Raw genomic sequence first — 19,739 nt, forward strand, 5'->3', positions numbered from 1 at the left:
CCTGATGGTGGCAGACAAGGACTTTTTATCTATTTCTATAGAGAAAGTGATGTGACGCACAGGCTACGGCCCAAATGATAACCCTGGTCCCAGTTAGCAGCAGTCCTGCCTCTCCTACAATCTGTGTGTCTAACCTGACAGCTGTCATGTGCAGACCAGACCAGTCATAGAGCAGGCTAATGATTGACTACATACCTGATTTCCAGTGTAACGATACACATAAGTCATATATTAACAGATCCAGGCTGGAAAACTCTCACTGCTCAGCTCAACTCAAAGGTCAATCACATTCCTGAGGGGAAATGCTAAAGTAATTCCCCAATACAAAGTGGCACAAATCAAGTCAATAACAATGTATATAATTAACACATTATATCTCAGTAACAGTTACTGAAATAGGACTTTATTAAGATGATTTATTAACTGAGGACTGTGATTGTGTCTGTTGAAAGTGAAGTCCAGAGCTCTGTTGATCTTTACATTAACCTCAGCTGGAGTGTGTGTTTGTATTTGTGTGTGTGTGCGCTTGCATGTGTGTGTGTGCGTGCGTGCGTGTTGGAACATAAACAGGGTGTTTTCATGGCAATTCCAGTGGAATAAGATGTAGAGATGAGAGGTTATTGGTTGTGCCTCCTGGTGATTCAGTAGCCTGTCATCAATGTTCCACTCGGTTTCCTCAGGTCACTGGGTTCATCCTTTCTGCTGCCCTCCTCTGGTAGTAATGTGTAACTGCACTACCACATGGAGTGTGTGTGTGTGTGTGTGTGTGTGTGTGTGTGTGTGTGTGTGTGTGTGTGTGTGTGTGTGTGTGTGTGTGTGTGTGTGTGTGTGTGTGTGTGTGTGTGTGTGTGTGTGTGTGAGAGAGTGTGTGTGTGAGTGTGTGTGACCTCCTAGCCCTGTCCGTGTGATAGCTGTGGTTCTGGGACAGAGTTAACAGAGTCTGTTTGTCTGTCAGTAATTCATGATGATCTTTCTCCAGTTGTATTACACAGCTCATGGAAAACCAAATGACAGTGTTTGCTATGCTATCAAAGACAGGAGAATTACAGTTACATTATGACATGGAAACAGCATTGCCAGAAACAAACATTATATTACCTTGTATACACACACACACACACACACACACACACACACACACACACACACACACACACACACACACACACACACACACACACACACACACACACACACACACACACACACACACACACACACACACACACACTCACTGCTTATAATAGGTGACTGATTTACAGAGGGCTGCAGTCAAAGTGGAGCACATGCATGTCCATTAGCAGGAGGACAAGGTTACTAACTACATAGAACCCAGCTGTGTTACAGACTGCACTGGAGAGGGAGGGGGAGGAGGGGAGGAAAGGGATAGGGGATAGTGACATCTGATAAATCCCAGAGCACACAGGACTGAGGATGGAAGGTAGGAGGGGAGAGAGAGGGAGAACAGAGAGAGAGAGAGACAGTCAGTAAGGCTGTTGTAGTGGTGGCAGTAGTAGCAGGAGGACAGCCAGGCTTGCGGTGGTGTGGTGTGGGGACCATCTCGCTCTCTCTGCCTGGAGTCTGTTTCCTCTCCCTGTATCTGGACCCAGAGACCCACCAATGCCAACAGGTACCTCTCTACTCTCTCTCTCTCTACAGCCTGCCCTATACAGTACCTCTGGCCACAGGTATTACACCTCTCTACTCTATATCTCTCTGGCCTCACACAGGTCTGTGGATTTGTCATGCTGATGTTCAGTTGAATAAATCTGCTCTTTGTCTCGTAGACAACAAACAGCAGAAGGTAAAAAGGCTATGTTTGATGTTATCGTTCTTCTGAGAGAAGTTAGGTATAGTCATTGAGAAGCTAGTTCTTATGTCACTATTCTGGAACTTAGTCATCTGGTATATGGGAGTGTTTCTATGTCCTCATGCTGAACTACTTACATTATCTCTTAACGTTAACAACTTACGCTCTGGATGCATCCCGAATGGAATCATATTCCCTACATAGTGCACTACTTTTGACCAAAGCCCTATGGGCCCTATATAGGGAATAGGGTGCCATTTGCGCCATATGGTCTGATTCCTGAACAGAGAGGAGGGTTGGTGGTGGTACACAGTGTGTTGAGAGGGGTGACAGACTTGTTGAAATGAAAAAGGAAATCTCCAAAAGCCAGAGTTGATGTTTTTCTCTCCTCCATGAAGGGCCTCCAAGATAGCTGTCAAAACAACTTTAGCATGTGTGGGAAAATGGTCCCGCTCCAGCGCCTGGAAGTGTTTATGTAGAATTTGGGGCTGAGGTTGGGGGATGGACTGGAGCTGAGGGCTGGGGTTATAGAGCAGGCTGGGGTTTGGGGCTGAGGTTGGGGGAAACACGAGCTGGGGGCTAAAGCTTGAGAGTGATCACTGTATGTATTTCGTTAGAATGCATGGCTGATTGATTTGTGTTCTGTTTGGAGCTGCTGGCTGAGTGGGGCAGAGGTGTGAGGGGCTGTGGAGAGTGTAGAAGGACAGGATCTGTAGAGGTGTTTTCTCAGCCCGGCCTGGGGTCGTGAGGTTTCCTGGTACAGACCTCTCTTCCAGGACTTGAGAAATGGGTTCATGTGGGTCAAGGTGAGGTTTAGATCTGGGCAGTACTATTGTCAGGAGTAGTGGGGAGACAGGAACACCACTACCCTGTGAGACCAGACCACTGCCCCATCCTTCTGTCAGCCAGAAACAGGTCTGTAAATCACAGTGGTGGTTGAAGAAATGTAAAGCCCTGGTGTATCTCTGAGATCAGGACCTTTCTTCACTGTGTAGCAGCACTGATTTAGAACATATGTGATGTCTGCGTTTTGAAAACAACTTGAAGTAACACCCCATGTCTTTAACCCCTTGATGATGCATCATTCTAGAAGGTTCACTGAGTTTAAACTAAAGGGGCAAGAGCCATGTAGGGAAGTCAGAGTCAGAAGGGGTTTTTACATCTCTGTGGGCACTGGATGTTTTGGTGCTGTTGTCATAGTAGACAGTGGTAGGTGTGTGAGTGACTGTCCAGGTATGTTGTTGTATGTGTCTTTGTGTCTTGTGTAGTTGAGACATGGTATTTGTCACTGTGTTGTCTAAGGTAGCTATGGTTCTAATAGCATTAGAGGTCTGCTCTGTGCTGGGTGAAAGGGTTGGTGGCTATGTTGGAAGATAGAGTCAGTTTAAGAGCTGTTATCCTGCCAGATGAAAGGCTGGTCTTTCTGGGTGATCTTCTGAGCTGTTCCACGGGGTGAATGCAGTGTTGCTACAGCTGTGCTGCTCTTCTTTCAACTCCATACCAGAGTATGTTAGCGAAGCTGGAGTGGAGCGAGATTCCTAAAGGCTGGAGCGTCAGCCTTCTCGCCAGCTCCAATTTTATCTCCAGTAGCACTCACTTCACAAGCTCAGAGGATGCCCGGCTCAGCATGCATTTGTAGTCTACTTGTGTGCTGCTATAGCCCCTTGCTTTAGCTACTGTCATGGAGTTCACTAAATATTTTCATGAAGAAACTGATAGAACACACAGGTGCTAAATCAATGTGACTAATTTAATGTGACAAAGATGAGAACCAAGAACAAGAGAGGGAGTGAGGTGATGTAGTGTCCACAATTAAATAATCATTGTGGAATCTGAAAAGACAAGTATCCTGAAGCATGGTGTACATATTACGTGCACATGCTAAAAGAAAAGAACGAGGTGGATAGATAACTAAGTGTGTCATTGTAGCAAAGTATTTATAAACGAAACATCCGATCTCTTAAATGTTGCGTTCATTTCCGTTTTATTATCTACACAATAGGCCATAATTGATTTTGACTCAATAGGCCATAATTGATTTTGACTCAATAGGCCATAATTGATTTTGACTCAATAGGCCATAATTGATTTTGACTCAATAGGCCATAATTGATTTTGACTTTTGGCACCGTCACACGAGCCTTAAGACACAGACTCTGGTCAAACTCGTGTTTCTAAAAATCAATTCAAAGGCACTGTAGACTGACCCTAGTAAGGCATTTTCCGTTTCATTTGTATTTAATTGTAAGTAAGTCACAGCCTATTTGCGCAATTTATAGACTATAATGATTTAATGAAACAAAATGTTGTTTAAATGCTGAGCGCTTTATGTCCCTACCAGCCTATTGTGTCGCACCAGCAAATGTTTCACAATGTATTTCTTTGTAGAATAGCCTTGAAATAATTGTATTCATCTAGCCTAAATAATGTCTGGCTCCTGACCTATTTAGAGTGTTTATATGCTGTTTAATATGAAATGTAGCCTATTTGAAATGATGTTCACTTCTTACATTTTCATGTTTATTCAAAACTTTTCATTCAAATCCATGTGGTTTGGTTTCAATACTTCAAAACCAAATGGTAGAGCTAGGTAGTCAGAAAATAGATGGGTATTGGTTCAATTGTGATTTTAATGATTAGAGCGAATTTGGTGGGGCTGTTTTTTTCCCTGTTAGGTTGGAGCGGTTTTTAGCGGAGCGGTTGGAAAGGACATGCTCTGTGAGCAATGAGCGGGATTTCCGACAGCTCAACTCTGCTCACATACTCTGCTCCATACATACAGTACAGGCCCTTCAGAGAAACTGACTTCTGACCCAGTTGGCAGGCTTCGGGCCTGGTATGCAGGCTTCGGGCCTGGTATGCAGGCTTCGGGCCTGGTATGCATCCCAAATGGTATCCTATTCCCTTTATAGTGCACTACTTTTAACCAGGGTCCATAGGGCTTTGGTCAAAAGTATTGCACTATATACACGCTTAGAAAAATGGGTTCCAAAAGGGTTCTTTGGCTGTCCCCATAGGAGAACCCTTTTTGGTTCCAGGTAAAATCCTTTTTGGTTCCATTCAGGAACCCTATGTGGAAAGGGTTTTTACATGGACTGAAAAGGATTACCAAAAGGGGTTCTTCAAAGGGTTCTGCTATGGGGACAACCGAAGAACCCTTTTCGGTTCTAGATAGCAACTTTTTTTCTAACAGTGTAGGGAATAGGGTGCCATTTGGGACAAGACCAGGTCAACAACAGCAGCCTGCATCCTTCAGATTTGTAGCTCATGTCCTCCTGTTATCCTGCTGTTGACACTGACAATCAATAAGCTCTCTCTCTCTTTCTCTCTCTCTCTGTTTCTCTCTCTCTCACACCCTTTCACTGTCACTCACTCACTCACTTATTTACTCACTTATTCACTCACTTATTCACTCACTCACTCATTCACTCACTCACTCATTCACTCACTCACTGACTCTCTATCTCACTCCCACTCACTCTCTCGCCACACATGGCGTTGGGTAGATTAGCGAGTGAGTGGCAGTGGCACCTCCTGGTACGGTTGTGATAGAGGGGTATTGTATGGAAGTATGGGCTGTGGTATGGGGGCATGAGGGGGATATTGTGTGTAGTGGTGGTGGAGAGGTCTTAGGATGTAGCCCTGAGGGTGGCAAGGGGACCATGATGGAGACATGCGGGGAGGTTAATTAAAACCTGAAATGGAAAAATAGACCCACGTTGTTCCCACGACACTGGCAGAGTGACTTGGGGGCTGAGCCTGAAGCCGGGGCTTGGAAGATGGTAGGGGGTATGGGGACGGGTGGGAGGGGACACAGGAGGAGGGTGAGGGCTACCGGCAGAACCTGCGGCTAGGCTATATTATTAATCCATCTACTGCCTCGCCAGCACTCTGCTAGGCTCTCACTGGACCCACTACTGCCTATTCCTGGTTCTGTTTGCAGTACAACTACCTAAGTACAACCAGTCACTCAGGCTCTCTCCATTGAGGCTACAGACTACTCTTTATAGACAATAATTTAAGCCTCACTTAGCTCTTCCTATTGTCCATGCACAATTGAACTCTGTTAGACAAGGAAATGTTAGACAGAGACAGGAGGAAATGTTGGCTTGTTTCAGACATGAGACATGTGAGGTGGTGGTTGTGGTTGACTAGAAGTGGCACACTGTTTCCTCCTGTCTGTCTGTCTGCCTCGGGCTGTTACTGTAAGGTAGTGTGATCATCATTGTGTGCAGCAGTAGTCTGTCTGTAACCAGGCTGCTGCCACTCCTGATGCCTTCCCCAGGGTAGTCAGGCAGCAGCTCTCTCTCTATATCTATAATTTTTCTTTCTTTCTTTCGTTCTTTCTTTCTTTCTTTCTTTCGTTCTTTCTTTCGTTCTTTCTTTCGTTCTTTCGTTCTTTCTTTCTTTCGTTCTTTCTTTCTTTCTTTCTTTCTTTCTTTCTTTCTTTCTTTCTTTCTTTCTTTCTTTCTTTCTTTCTTTCTTTCTTTCTCTCTCTCTCTCTCTCTCTCTCTCTCTCTCTCTCTCTCTCTCTCTCTCTCTCGTGCCATGTTAGACGCTGCCTGAGGATGCCAGTATGATTCATGGCTGCGGATTGTTGACGGTTTATGTCATGGTTTTATGTCATGGTTTTATGTCATGCTTTGGTTTTCCCCACTTTAGCTGCCCACGCTTTTCCTTTCCGTCGATTTGCTGGAAAAACATCTGGACTCCAAGAAGCTCCCCCTCCACCCCATCTTCCCTCCCTCCCTCTCTCCCTCCCTCTCCCTCCCCTTCCATCCTTCTCACTTACTCCCCCCTCTAAAGCAAACAATGTCCAGCTCTCTGGCCATGTGACAGGGAGGAGGTGGTAGAGGGGTAAGATGGAAGGTCTGGGATGAGTAAAGGCTTCTCAAGCCACGGGTCCAAACTATACTCTTTCTCATGTAGCGTTTAATTGTAGTGATGAGGTTTCATTGGGATTACATCTTTGAAGAGAAAAGTCCCACATTGCACACAGGCATTAGTACACACGGCTCCTGTTGCTTGGCTCCTGGCATGATGTTCTCTGCCAAAAATGTGCTGAAAGAGATGTAGTGGGCAGAGCTGGGTAGGAGGGTACCGGGGGGTAGAGGAGGGGAAGAGGAGGTGTAGTGGAGGGATAAGGGGTACAAGGAGGGGAGAAGAGTGGGGAGCACCAGAAAGGGGTGGAGTTGGAGAGATATCAGGGGGTGGCCACATGGCTGTTTGGGGGTAGATGGAAAGAGAGAGGGAGAGAGAGAGTGAGAGAGAAAGTAGGAGAGAGAGAAAGAAAGAGGAAGAGAGAGAGAGAGAAGGAGAAAGGGAGAGGGGGAGAGAAAGAACAAGAGAGATAAAAAGAGAGAAGGAGATAGAAAAGGGAGGTTTGGATGTGAGAGGGATCAGTAGAGATCAGTATCTCTGAGCAGCAGGCTGTGGTACTAGAGTTGGAGTCTAACGTTACTTACTGCTGCGTGGGAAGAGGAGAAAGATGCCCAGAAACTCTAAAACGTCTCTAATACGTCTGTAGAACGTCTGTAGAACCACCGTATTGGAATGTGTACATCCTAATGACTGTATGATGAAGATAACCAGTGAGTAAACCACAATCTGTTTGTTACATCATTACGGAGTTGAGAATATTTAGGATTGGTCTAATATAGGAATAATTTATCTATTAGTGTAACTCTACTTCTTTAGAATTTAGACAAGTGTAGTGCTTGTATTTATTTTAACAAGGAGCATGTTTCTTTATATCATGTTATATAGGCGTTGATCTACACACTTAACAGTTAACCAGTTAGCTTTGTTGTTGGCAGCCAGCCAGACAGGGTTAGGGTTATGGTTAGGGCTTGCACTAGTAGGTTCAGCTCAACCCTCCACCAGCCACTCTCCAAGTCTGCATCCCTATGGACCCTGGTCAAAAGTAGTGCACTATATTATAGGGAATAGGGTGCCACTTCAGACGCACACAGACCAAGTGTACCATCGCTTCCCTTTAGGACACTAGCTATCTGCCCGTAGATCTGATGTTCCATTCGTTCCATAACAAAATGTTCCTACTGCACTGACTGTGTCCCAAAAAGCTATGTATGGACTATATATTCAATAGGGAAAGTAGTGCACTATATAGGGAATGAAGTGCCATTTGGGACACTGCCAGGGAATGTTCCTATAAAGGGAATGATGTTGCATAAGGAGAGGAAGTAGTATCCCCTGTAGGGATAGGTTAGTCGGCCACACACAAACACACACCTTAGTAACAAACGTACTGCTGGTGGCATTTTGGACCTTTGTCCCTCCACCGTGCTGGGTTTCATGTCATTGTTGCGATGCAACATTACACTGTACACAGTTTTACAGCCATGGTTGTGTAGTAACAGGCAGTTCCCGTCCTGACTCGTTGCCAGACCAGGGTTACATCCCAAATGGCACCCTATTCCCTGTATAGTGCACTACTTTTGATGGGCCCTGGTCAAAAGTAGTGCAATATACATGGAATAGGGTGCCATTTGGGACGCAGGCCAGCCTTTTCTCCCTGGAGAAGGTACGTCGGAACGTCTGTTGGAACAGAATGTCTCGAGATTCTGTTACAGAATGCCCAGGACAGGACAGTGGAATTCCCAGATCGTATTCCCTGTTCTGTTGCCAACAGTCCCTCCTCCGGCGAGAATGGAGATGGAGGCACTCTCACCATGTGGTGCAGTAGAACAATATGGCTCTACTGTACTCAATACAATGTCCAACTGGCAGGACAGGCTAGTCAGAAGAGAGAGGAAGACCTGAACTCTACTGTACTCAATACAATGTCCAACTGGCAGGACAGGCTAGTCGGAAGAGAGAGGAAGACCGGAACTCTACTGTACTCAATACAATGTCCAACTGGCAGGACAGGCTAGTCGGAAGAGAGAGGAAGACCTGAACTCTACTGTACTCAATACAATGTACAACTGGAAGGACAGGCTAGTCGGAAGAGAGAGGAAGACCTGAACTCTACTGTACTCAATACAATGTACAACTGGCAGGACAGGCTAGTCGGAAGAGAGAGGAAGACCTGAACTCTACTGTACTCAATACAATGTACAGTGACCGGAGGTTTTCCTTTTCTATCATGTGTCCTTACAACACTGCACTCAAAGACTTGTACTGAGATAGAGTTGAGCACGCGGATACTTAATTCCACTAAGAACTGTCTAGTTGGCCAGGTTAGTGTCAGTTATCTATGGGAGATTTCCCATGTTGACTCAACCTGTGATGTGATCCTGTTATGGAGGCCGTTGGAGTAAACCGGGATCTGACGTGGGTGTAGAGGTAAACATGGACGTTGTCATCCAAGGACACTCTCCACGTTCCCAAATAGTACCCTAAACCCTTAATAGTGCACTACTTTTGACCAGATCTATATGGAATCATAGAGCTCTGGTCAAAAGTGTTCTAATATATAGGGAATAGGGTGGCATTTGGTACATACCCTCTCCCTCTGGGAACTGTTAATATTTATTCAATTGGTGGTCAGACTTGTCGGTCTATGGACCAAAGTCCCTAGTCATTGACATGTGGACACAGCGCTGTAATGATACAGGTTAGACACAACATAGGTGAGTCACAGAGAAGATGGTCACTGTGTTGGAGAGAGGGGGTGGGGTACAGTATAGCCACAGACCGGGGTCTGGAGAAAGGTGGGGTAGAGACAGGACAGATGAAGTTACAGTGAAAGGTTATCTCTGTCACAGACAGTTCTATATGGAGACCCAGGTGGGATGAACTGTGATAAATGACTAGTGCGTCACGGAGCATCAGACAAAGACAGGGGCGGGAACAGACATGCTGGGATACCTCTTTTGAGTGTAGTGGTCCTCTGTCCTCTTTATTCACACTAGACATATTGTTGAGGTGACTGTCGAGGGATATGGGCTGGAGGATGTTCCTATTGTGTTGATCTGCTGTGATATTAACACTAGCTAGTCAGTCTACACACCAGCTTGCCTGGAGTATACTGCTTCACTGCACTAGGCTATTGTAGCAGCTTCACTGTGGAGTTGGGATCATATTGGAACAGGAGGACAGGTTTGGGATCTGAATAGACTTCTATAACAGACCTATCTGTAGTGCCAGTCCCGGGTAGGTGAGAATATTTTCATTCATTGTAGATGGGAGAGAATTGGAAAATGTTTTTGAATTTTACTAGGTCATCTTCTTTCTTCATTTTTGCTATAGTAGCCTATCGATTCTGTAGTGAGAGTGGTGTGTTGGCTGAGAAGTGAGAGGGGTTTGGTGTGTAAGTTGAGGAGTGATAGAGGAGAGAGAGGAGTGAGAGTGAGAGAGAAGTGAGAGTGAGGGAGGATTGACAGGAGTGAGAGTGAGCGAGGAGAGGGTGGAGTGAGAGAGGAGAGAGAGGGGTCTGTTCTGTTAGTTAGACGTGAGAGGTCTGTCTGCTTCTTGTCCTGTGAGTCAAGAGTTTGGAACCAGAGAAGGGACGTCACCCCTCAGGTGTCAGCAGGGTCAGGTCATGACCCCACAACAGGGGTCACCACTAGGGGTCACCTGTAGGGGACATGGTTAGGGTTATTACAGGACAGCTGCTCTATTACAGGACAGCTGCTCTGTCAGGAGGCTGGCTGGATACTTAAATTAAACATTGTCATGCTGAAACAAGAAGGGCCTTCCCCGAACTGCTGCCACAAAGTTGGAAGCACTGAATCGTCTAGAATGTCATTGTATGCTGTAGCGTACACTGGAACGCTACGGAACTAAGGGGCCTAGCCCGAACCATGAAAAACAGCCCCAGGCTATGATTGCTCCTCCACCAAACTTTGCAGTTGGCACTATGCATTCGGACAGGTAGCGTTCCCCTGGCATCCGCCAAACCCAGATTCGTCCGTCAGGTCTGCCAGATGGTAAGGCGTGATTCATCACTCCAGAGAACGCGTTTCCACTGCTCCAGAGTTCAATAGTGACGAGCTTTACACCACTCCAGCCGATGCTTGGCATTGTGCATGGTGATCTTAGGCTTGTGTGCACGGCTGCTCGGGCATGGAAACCCATTTTATGAAGCTCCTGACAAAAAGTTATTGTGCTGACGTTGCTTCCAGAGGCAGTTTGGAACTTGGTAGTGAGTATTGCAACCAAGGACAGGCGTTTTTTACACGCTACGTGCTTCAGCACTTGGCGGTCCTGTTCTGTGAGCTTGTGTGGCCTACCACTTCGCGGTTGAGCCTTTGTTGCTCCTAGACATTTCACAATAACAGCACTTACAGTTGACCGGGGCCGCTCTAGCAGGGCAGAAATTTGGCACCAACTGACTTGTTGGAAAGGTGGCATCCTATGACAGTGCCACGTTGAAAGTCACTGAGCTCTTCAGTAAGGCCATTCTACTGCCAATGTTTGTCTATGGAGATTGCATGGCTGTGTGCTCAGTTGTATAGACCTGTCAGCAATGGGTGTGGCTGAAATAGCCTAATCTACTAATTTGAATTGGTGTCCACATACTTTTGTATAGTGTATCTAGAGAACATAAGACCGTCAGTCCAGGACAGTTTGATCTGCTGGCTATGCTTTGCTATGATACCTATATTTAGCATGATTTGTAGATTTTTTCTGTTTGACAAGTCAAATATTTTGTAAAACTGAGATAAAAAACACACACAACAAAAATGCAGTGTTGAGACGATAAAAATGATAGATTTTAGAAATATATATCCCATGTCTTCCTGTCCGATCCCTCTGCTGTCCACCGGTGTATCCTGACTTGTATTTATGTCGCCCCTCTCAGAGCTCTGTGGTCAGGTTATAGCCCTATAATCCAAGCTAGAAGAGTTAGAAGCTTAGAGACCAGACCTCAGATAGTCATATAAGGTTTTATGTCGGTCTACCTGAGGGACCAACTATGTATGACCTTAGTACTAGTTGAAGTTGAAGTTTTATTGTCACATTCAGTGCAGTGAAATGCTTATCTTGCATACTATCTAACAGCTATATGGTTTCAATCTCAACTCTGCTTCTGTTTTTTGTTCTTCCAAGAGAACAACCTTCCATGGTGAGTGCTGATGTTTGCTGATGGGTGTTTTAGTCCAACTCATCATAAAGGCATTCGACAGGCTGTATTTTTGTTGTTGTTGACAAAAAAACATTTTGACAAATGGATGGATTTTCTTCCCATAATTGATAAAACATAAAAGTTAAATTGTTCAGTGAAACAGTGAATACCCCCTACCCACCACTCTGTGTTGGACATACTGTTTATTTCTGTTACTCTGACTGACAAGACATGTTTTCTTCTTCTGTTTCAGAACTCGAAGCGAAGGAGGCGTGTGATTGGTTACGAGCGGCAGGATTCCCCCAATACGCTCAGCTCTTTGAAGGTAGTTAACTCAATCAGCCAATAACACACCATAACAGTGCAACACTGGCACTGGTTTGCGCGCACACACACGTACACACACACACACACACACACACACACACACACACACACACACACACACACACACACACACACACACACACACACACACACACACACACACACACACACACACACACACACACACACACAGCTGTCTGTCAGCTCCCCTCTCCAGTCATGTATTATTGTGGGAGAGAATGGCTTGATCGTAAGAGACACATTATAATAAGGTAATAAAGTCATAATAGACCAACTATAAAACAAAAACGGCAGTTTTATTTTGAAACGTAACCTCTGTTGTGAAATGAGCCACTGTTGATTTTAACTTTGATGTAGAGTTTCTATATGAGGAGGGATATTATCTGGCATAGTCTGGCTTCCTCTTACATTGCCCTGCCCAACCCAACCCTGTCCCCTGTCCCCTGTCCTCTCATGTCCTCTCCTCTCCGCTCATGTTCTCTCCTCTTATGTCCACTCCTCTCATGTCCTCTCCCCTCCTATCCTCTGATGTCCTCTCCTCTTAAGTTTTCTCCTTTCCTCTCATGTCCTCTCCCCTCATGTCCTCTCCTCTCATGGAGGGAGGGAGGAAAGAGAGAAAAGTGACAGAGAGACAGGGGGACTGCAGAAAGAGAGAAAGAGAAAGACTGGCCTGGGCTTTGGTCTGGATAGTTCCTGGCTAGATTTACAACCCAAACATGTCCAGCACACTAAAACAAAGAGGTCATGAGAAAAAGTTTTATCATCATGGTTTAGAAGCAGCCAGCTCTCCTCACCACTACTGCGATTGGATCAGTGTGTATGGAAAGAAGCAGCTACAGTCTCCACTGCTATCCACATGTTGTCCCCCTGTATTCAGCTGTATTCAGCTCCATACAGCCTGCTCACCAAAGGAAACAACGTTCTCCAAGACTGTAATGTTTCAATTCAGGTGAAGCTGTTGCATTGAGGTAGACACTGATGAGTAGACATGAATATTGAGTATAAAATAACTGCATTTTGAAACCATTTCACAATTCCTGCCGGCTGCGGCTCCCAGCACCCAGATCTGTCTGAGTGTATTCTGATATCTGTGTTTCTCCTTATGTGACAGACCATGCTACGTTGCTTTCATAAAACAGTTAATGGTACCACATGAATGCAGTGGAATGTAATATGGAGGGTCTGGAGTGAATCTGTGACTGCGTCCCAAATGGCACCCTATTGCCTACATAGTGGACTATGGGCCCTGGTCAAAAGTAGTACACTACGTGGGCAATGAGGTGCCATTTAGGACGCAACTTTTTGTTACATAACAGGAGGCCAATACCCAGAGACAGACGTAATACTGCTGCTGCTACTGCTCAACGTCTATTTGGGCAAACCCTGTCTCTCTTCATTACCATCTCTCTCTTTCTCTCTCTCTCTCTCTCTCTCTCTCTCTCTCTCTCTCTCTCTCTCTCTCTCTCTCTCTCTCTCTCTCTCTCTCTCTCTCTCTCTCTCTCTCTCTCTCTCTCTCTCTCTCTCTCTCTCTCTCTCTCTCTCTCTCTCTCTCTCTCTCTCTCTCTCTCTCTCTCTCTCTCTCTCTCTCTCTCTCTCTCTCTCTCTCTCTCTCTCTCTCTCTCTCTCCCTCCCTCCCTCTCCCACTCCTGGATAGCTCTCTGGAAACAATGTGCTTTCCTTCTCAGAGCTCTTCTGTTTAACTTCCTGAGTTAAAAAGTGCCACGTGTTTCCAGCCTAGCTGCCCTATTAAGGAGCTAGATAACTACCGAGGAGAAATGTTTTTATCTTTAATCTGAGAGCAGCGTTTAATCTGTTAATCTGTTTCCTCCTCCTCAGACTCTCAGTTCCCCATCGACATCTCTCCTGTGAAGAAAGACCATGACTTTCTGGACAACGACCTGGTGGAACCTCTCTGCAGGTGAGTGGATTAAACCTGGTTGGATTTTCCATACTGCTTCCATACCGATTGCAGTGTCATTCAGTTGACGTTGAATGTGTGAGATTGTATGTCAGTCAGTAAGGTAACACCAGAGAGAGCTGAGTGTTTGAGCCTCAGGGAAGTGAAATGGATCTATATCGCTTAAACTGACAGAGCGATAATCACTGTGAACAACAAGCACGTCACGCATCTAGGAGTCCTTTACTAGACAGACGTCACAGAAAAGAACAACAACACAACAGATTAGCCAACCTGGCAGACCAGAGGGGTATACTGCAAAGTAAGATCAATGCGTTAGCCAGCTAACTTAAATATAGTGAAATAACTTTTTAATTTATGGTAAGATAACAATTTTAATGGGCATTGTCTAATTGACTCATGAACCAGAAAATCAAGTCATTTCTGGTTGTTTGTCTGGCTAACTGCTTTGTTGTGTACCCCTCTGTGCCCATTTTAACCTGCTTCTGTCTGGCAAGACTAGTAGTCAAGCTCAACCTCATCATTGTTTCCCCTCTGCTATGCCAAGACATTAACTGTCCCTGATTGGGTTCAAAACAGCCCTTTCGTTCCCCATGTTGCTCTATATTGCTATGGAAACTTTCCCAAGAGACTGTCAGCAGAGAGAAGGGTTGCGTCCGAAATGGCACCCTATTCCTTATATAGTGCACTACTTTTGTCCAGGGCCCATAGGAATTTGTTGAAATAGTGCGCTATAAAGGGTGCTATTTGGGATGAAGCCAAGGTAGGAGGAGGGAAGGGCTGCCTTCACAACCTAACACACTGTGACGTTAAACAACACTTAAGCAACTCATCTACATTCCAAACTAGCCCTGGAGACAATGCCTCCCAGCTCCCACCTCCCTGTGACTCTGTCTCCCTGTGACTGTCACCCCCATACACCATCCCTGACTCTTCTTTATGGTCACCTGGAGCCAGGGGAGACTGGTAAACATGCTGTCTGCCTGTCACTGTGTGGTGAGCAGAGTAACACTTCCTGCCTTCACACTGACCATGGAGCTGAGAGGAACAGATAGATACAGTATGTCACGCTCTCCACTGCTGTTTTCTCTTTGATCCCTGGTTATTCAGGCTCTATTATGCTCTATAGTCAAAGCTTTTTAGTCTTTAGGAGTTAGGGGCCCTCAACACTCTAGGCTCTACACGCTCCAACAGCTTCTGTAAGGGCCATGGGAACTAACCTGAAATGGCAACCTATTCCCTATAGTGCCATACGTTTAACTAGAGCTCTATGGGCCCTTGTCAAAGTAGTGTACTATATAGGGAAAAGGGTACCATTTGGGACACCGACCTCCAGCCCTACTGTATCATGTTGGCTCCAGAGCAGCAGGAGGAGGCTAGCCTTGTCTAACTCTGCTACGTCTGAAAGGGAAAGAGAAAAGGGGATACATAGTAAGTTGTACAACTGAATGCATTCAACTGAAATGTGTCTTCCACATTTAACCCAACCCCTCTGAATCAGAGAGGTGTGGAGGCCTGCCTTAATTGACATGCACGTCTTCGGCTTTTCACTGTCACTGAATCCACATAAACCCTGCATGGGACAGTATCTGGAGTGGTAAAACGTTACGACTATCACACCACAAATCTTCCATCGAGCACCATTTTGCCCTTTTTCCGTGGGATTGGTTAGGAATGTGTTGTCCTGTTTTCCTCTCGTGTAGTTGTAGTTATAGTTGTTGTTGTCGTTGTTGCTTTAGGCAGGGCAGCTTGTTGGCCTGAGTATCTCTGCCTTATTTACCTCTACAATAGGCCAGTCTGCCCTACTCTCAGCCAGCTAGCTGTCCCACAGGCTCCTACTCCCCTACTCTCAGCCAGCTAGCTGTCCCACAGACCCCTACTCCCCTACATTCTGCCAGGCTAGCTGTCCCACAGGCCCTTACTCTCCTACTCTCAGTCAGACTATCTGTCCCACAGACCCCTACTCCCCTACTCTCAGCCAGCAAGCTGTCCCACAGACCCCCACTCCCCTACTCTCAGCCATGCTAGCTGTCCCACAGACCCCTACTCCCCTACTCTCAACCATGCTAGCTGTCCCACAGACCCCTACTCCCCTACTCTCAGCCATGCTAGCTGTCCCACAGACCCCTACTCCCCTACATTCTGCCAGGCTAGCTGTCCCACAGACCCCTACTCTCCTACTCTCAGTCAGACTAGCTGTCCCACAGCCCCCTACTCCCCTACTCTCAGCCAGCAAGCTGTCCCACAGGCCCCTACTCCCCTACTCTCAGCCAGCAAGCTGTCCCACAGGCCCCTACTCCCCTACTCTCAGCCAGCTAGCTGTCCCACAGGCCCCTACTCTCCTACTCTCAGTCAGACTAGCTGTCCCACAGGCCCCTACTCTCCTACTCTCAGTCAGACTAGCTGTCCCACAGGCCCCTACTCTCCTACTCTCAGCCAGCTAGCTGTCCCACAGGCCCCTACTCCCCTACTCTCAGCCAGCTAGCTGTCCCACAGGCCCCTACTCTCCTACTCTCAGTCAGACTAGCTGTCCCACAGGCCCCTACTCTCCTACTCTCAGTCAGACTAGCTGTCCCACAGGCCCCTACTCTCCTACTCTCAGTCAGACTAGCTGTCCCACAGACCCCTACTCTCCTACTCTCAGTCAGACTAGCTGTCCCACAGACCCCTACTCCCCTACTCTCAGTCAGACTAGCTGTCCCACAGGCCCCTACTCTCCTACTCTCAGTCAGACTAGCTGTCCCACAGGCCCCTACTCTCCTACTCTCAGTCAGACTAGCTGTCCCACAGGCCCCTACTCTCCTACTCTCAGTCAGACTAGCTGTCCCACAGGCCCCTACTCTCCTACTCTCAGTCAGACTAGCTGTCCCACAGGCCCCTACTCTCCTACTCTCAACCATGCTAGCTGTCCCACAGACCCCTACTCCCCTACTCTCAACCATGCTAGCTGTCCCACAGACCCCTACTCCCCTACTCTCAGCCATGCTAGCTGTCCCACAGACCCCTACTCCCCTACATTCTGCCAGGCTAGCTGTCCCACAGACCCCTACTCTCCTACTCTCAGTCAGACTAGCTGTCCCACAGCCCCCTACTCCCCTACTCTCAGCCAGCAAGCTGTCCCACAGGCCCCTACTCCCCTACTCTCAGCCAGCAAGCTGTCCCACAGGCCCCTACTCCCCTACTCTCAGCCAGCTAGCTGTCCCACAGGCCCCTACTCTCCTACTCTCAGTCAGACTAGCTGTCCCACAGGCCCCTACTCTCCTACTCTCAGTCAGACTAGCTGTCCCACAGGCCCCTACTCTCCTACTCTCAGCCAGCTAGCTGTCCCACAGGCCCCTACTCCCCTACTCTCAGCCAGCTAGCTGTCCCACAGGCCCCTACTCTCCTACTCTCAGTCAGACTAGCTGTCCCACAGGCCCCTACTCTCCTACTCTCAGTCAGACTAGCTGTCCCACAGGCCCCTACTCTCCTACTCTCAGTCAGACTAGCTGTCCCACAGGCCCCTACTCCCCTACTCTCAGCCAGCTAGCTGTCCCACAGGCCCCTACTCTCCTACTCTCAGCCAGCTAGCTGTCCCACAGGCCCCTACTCTCCTACTCTCAGTCAGACTAGCTGTCCCACAGGCCCCTACTCTCCTACTCTCAGTCAGACTAGCTGTCCCACAGGCCCCTACTCTCCTACTCTCAGTCAGACTAGCTGTCCCACAGGCCCCTACTCTCCTACTCTCAGTCAGACTAGCTGTCCCACAGGCCCCTACTCTCCTACTCTCAGTCAGACTAGCTGTCCCACAGGCCCCTACTCTCCTACTCTCAGTCAGACTAGCTGTCCCACAGACCCTTATTCTCCTACTGTTTGTGAGGTATATTGTAAATTCCCATTGTTACATTAGCAACTTGTGGGTGAGATTGAATTGAAACCAACTTTAACAGTTATGGAGCTATTTAGAGCTGGTTAGCCCAGAAAATATCAACAGCGACTTAGTTTCCTTTGTGTTTATGAACTCTACTGGATCGAAGGAGAGAGTGACTAAGAGGGAGCACGAACAAGAAGTCTGTGTGCAGCTGAGGAAGCAACATAGACTAGTCCGTTAGGTGTTGCTGGAGAATTTCTGTGAACCGCAGGCAAATAGACTAATGATTACCACAGCAGGCTACCCTCAGCCCCTCAGGACCTCAGCAGTCTTCACCAATTAGGTCCCTGTCAGGGAGAGAGAGGCCAGAAGCAGACAGACAGGCAGGAAGATAGAGAGCGAGAGAGGCCAGAGCATCTGTCCATTAAGCTATTAGCCACAGTTAGCAGGCATGATTAGGTTTGGACTGTCCTGGCTGTGTAGTCGTCAGCCCCACAGTCATTTAGCTCCTGGACTGGAGAACAGATCGAACTACGCTGGCTGTGTCTATTCCTGGTGACTTTTCTCGGACAGAAGGATGAACTCTGATAATATTATTGTTTGCATCCATTTGGCTTGTTTCTCTTCCAGACGACTCAACACCTTGAACAAGTGTGCCTCTATGAAACTAGACGTCAACCTTCCTAAGAAAAAGGTAAGTAGAGGTTTTAATTATTGTTATAGTATTCTATATTATGAGCTCTATGATCCTGTTCAGTTGCGCAGTGATAAATGTATAACAGCTTTAGTCAATGCAAGGATATTATGTATACCTTTCTAAGGTATTATGGTAATAAATACTGAAGATATCGGCCAACACAAAACTACTCCTCCTCTTAGCCCTCTATCCTTCCATCTCTCTATCCTTCCATCCATCTATCCTTCCATCCCTCTATCCTTCCATCCCTCTATCCTTCCATCCCTCTATCCTTCCATCCATCTATCCTTCCATCCCTCTATCCTTCCATCCATCTATCCTTCCATCCCTCTATCCTTCCATCCATCTATCCTTCCATCCCTCTATCCTTCCATCCCTCTATCCTTCCATCCCTCTATCCTTCCATCCATCTATCCTTCCATCCCTCTATCCTTCCATCCCTCTATCCTTCCATCCCTCTATCCTTCCATCCATCTATCCTTCCATCCCTCTATCCTTCCATCCATCTATCCTTCCATCCATCTATCCTTCCATCCCTCTATCCTTCCATCCCTCTATCCTTCCATCCATCTATCCTTCCATCCCTCTATCCTTCCATCCCTCTATCCTTCCATCCATCTATCCTTCCATCCATCTATCCTTCCATCCATCTATCCTTCCATCCCTCTAACTCAGATCCTGTGATATGTGAGATCTGTCCATTGTTGTATTCCCTAAAGGATGTACTACTTCTGACCAGTGCCCTGATCAAAAGAAGTGTACTATAAGGCATAGGGTGCCATTTGGGACGTACCCATCACCTGTTCCTTCAGTGTGGAGGGAAGCCCCTCTAGGCTTCAGGATGTTTCCTGTTGGTTTATTTATGGTTGTAGAACCAGATAACGGCTGTTATATCGTCATGATTATGTGATCGATATAGAACTGTAATGTGATTATAACTGAACAGACACATCCTCTGGCTCCGTTTTTTACTGTTTGGGAAAAAACGCAGATGACATTTGCCTCTCCTTCCTGGAACAGATACAGACAGGCTGTGATGTCACACCCTCTCAGATCTCACAATCAAAATATCTAGATACAGCT

General features: G+C 46.8%; 1 protein-coding gene across 2 annotated transcripts in view; it reads left to right on the forward strand.

Moving 5' to 3' along the window:
- Positions 1–19,739, forward strand: part of LOC120018248 (stAR-related lipid transfer protein 13-like) — a 36,630-nt gene that overhangs the window by 8,597 nt on the left and 8,294 nt on the right. Inside the window, exons 1-4 of one of the 2 annotated variants that reach the window (XM_038961346.1) lie at positions 1,408–1,630; positions 12,097–12,168; positions 14,028–14,109; positions 18,590–18,653. In XM_038961346.1, coding sequence (XP_038817274.1) covers positions 1,621–1,630; positions 12,097–12,168; positions 14,028–14,109; positions 18,590–18,653 — 228 coding nt within the window. In that variant the 5' untranslated portion in view covers positions 1,408–1,620. Of the gene's footprint in view, positions 1–1,407; positions 1,631–12,096; positions 12,169–14,027; positions 14,110–18,589; positions 18,654–19,739 lie in introns of those variants that run through there. The other variant, XM_038961345.1, reaches the window with a different exon arrangement.

This window comes from Salvelinus namaycush, chromosome 23 (genome assembly GCF_016432855.1).
Source record: "Salvelinus namaycush isolate Seneca chromosome 23, SaNama_1.0, whole genome shotgun sequence".
In the NCBI taxonomy this organism is placed as follows: domain Eukaryota; kingdom Metazoa; phylum Chordata; class Actinopteri; order Salmoniformes; family Salmonidae; genus Salvelinus; species Salvelinus namaycush.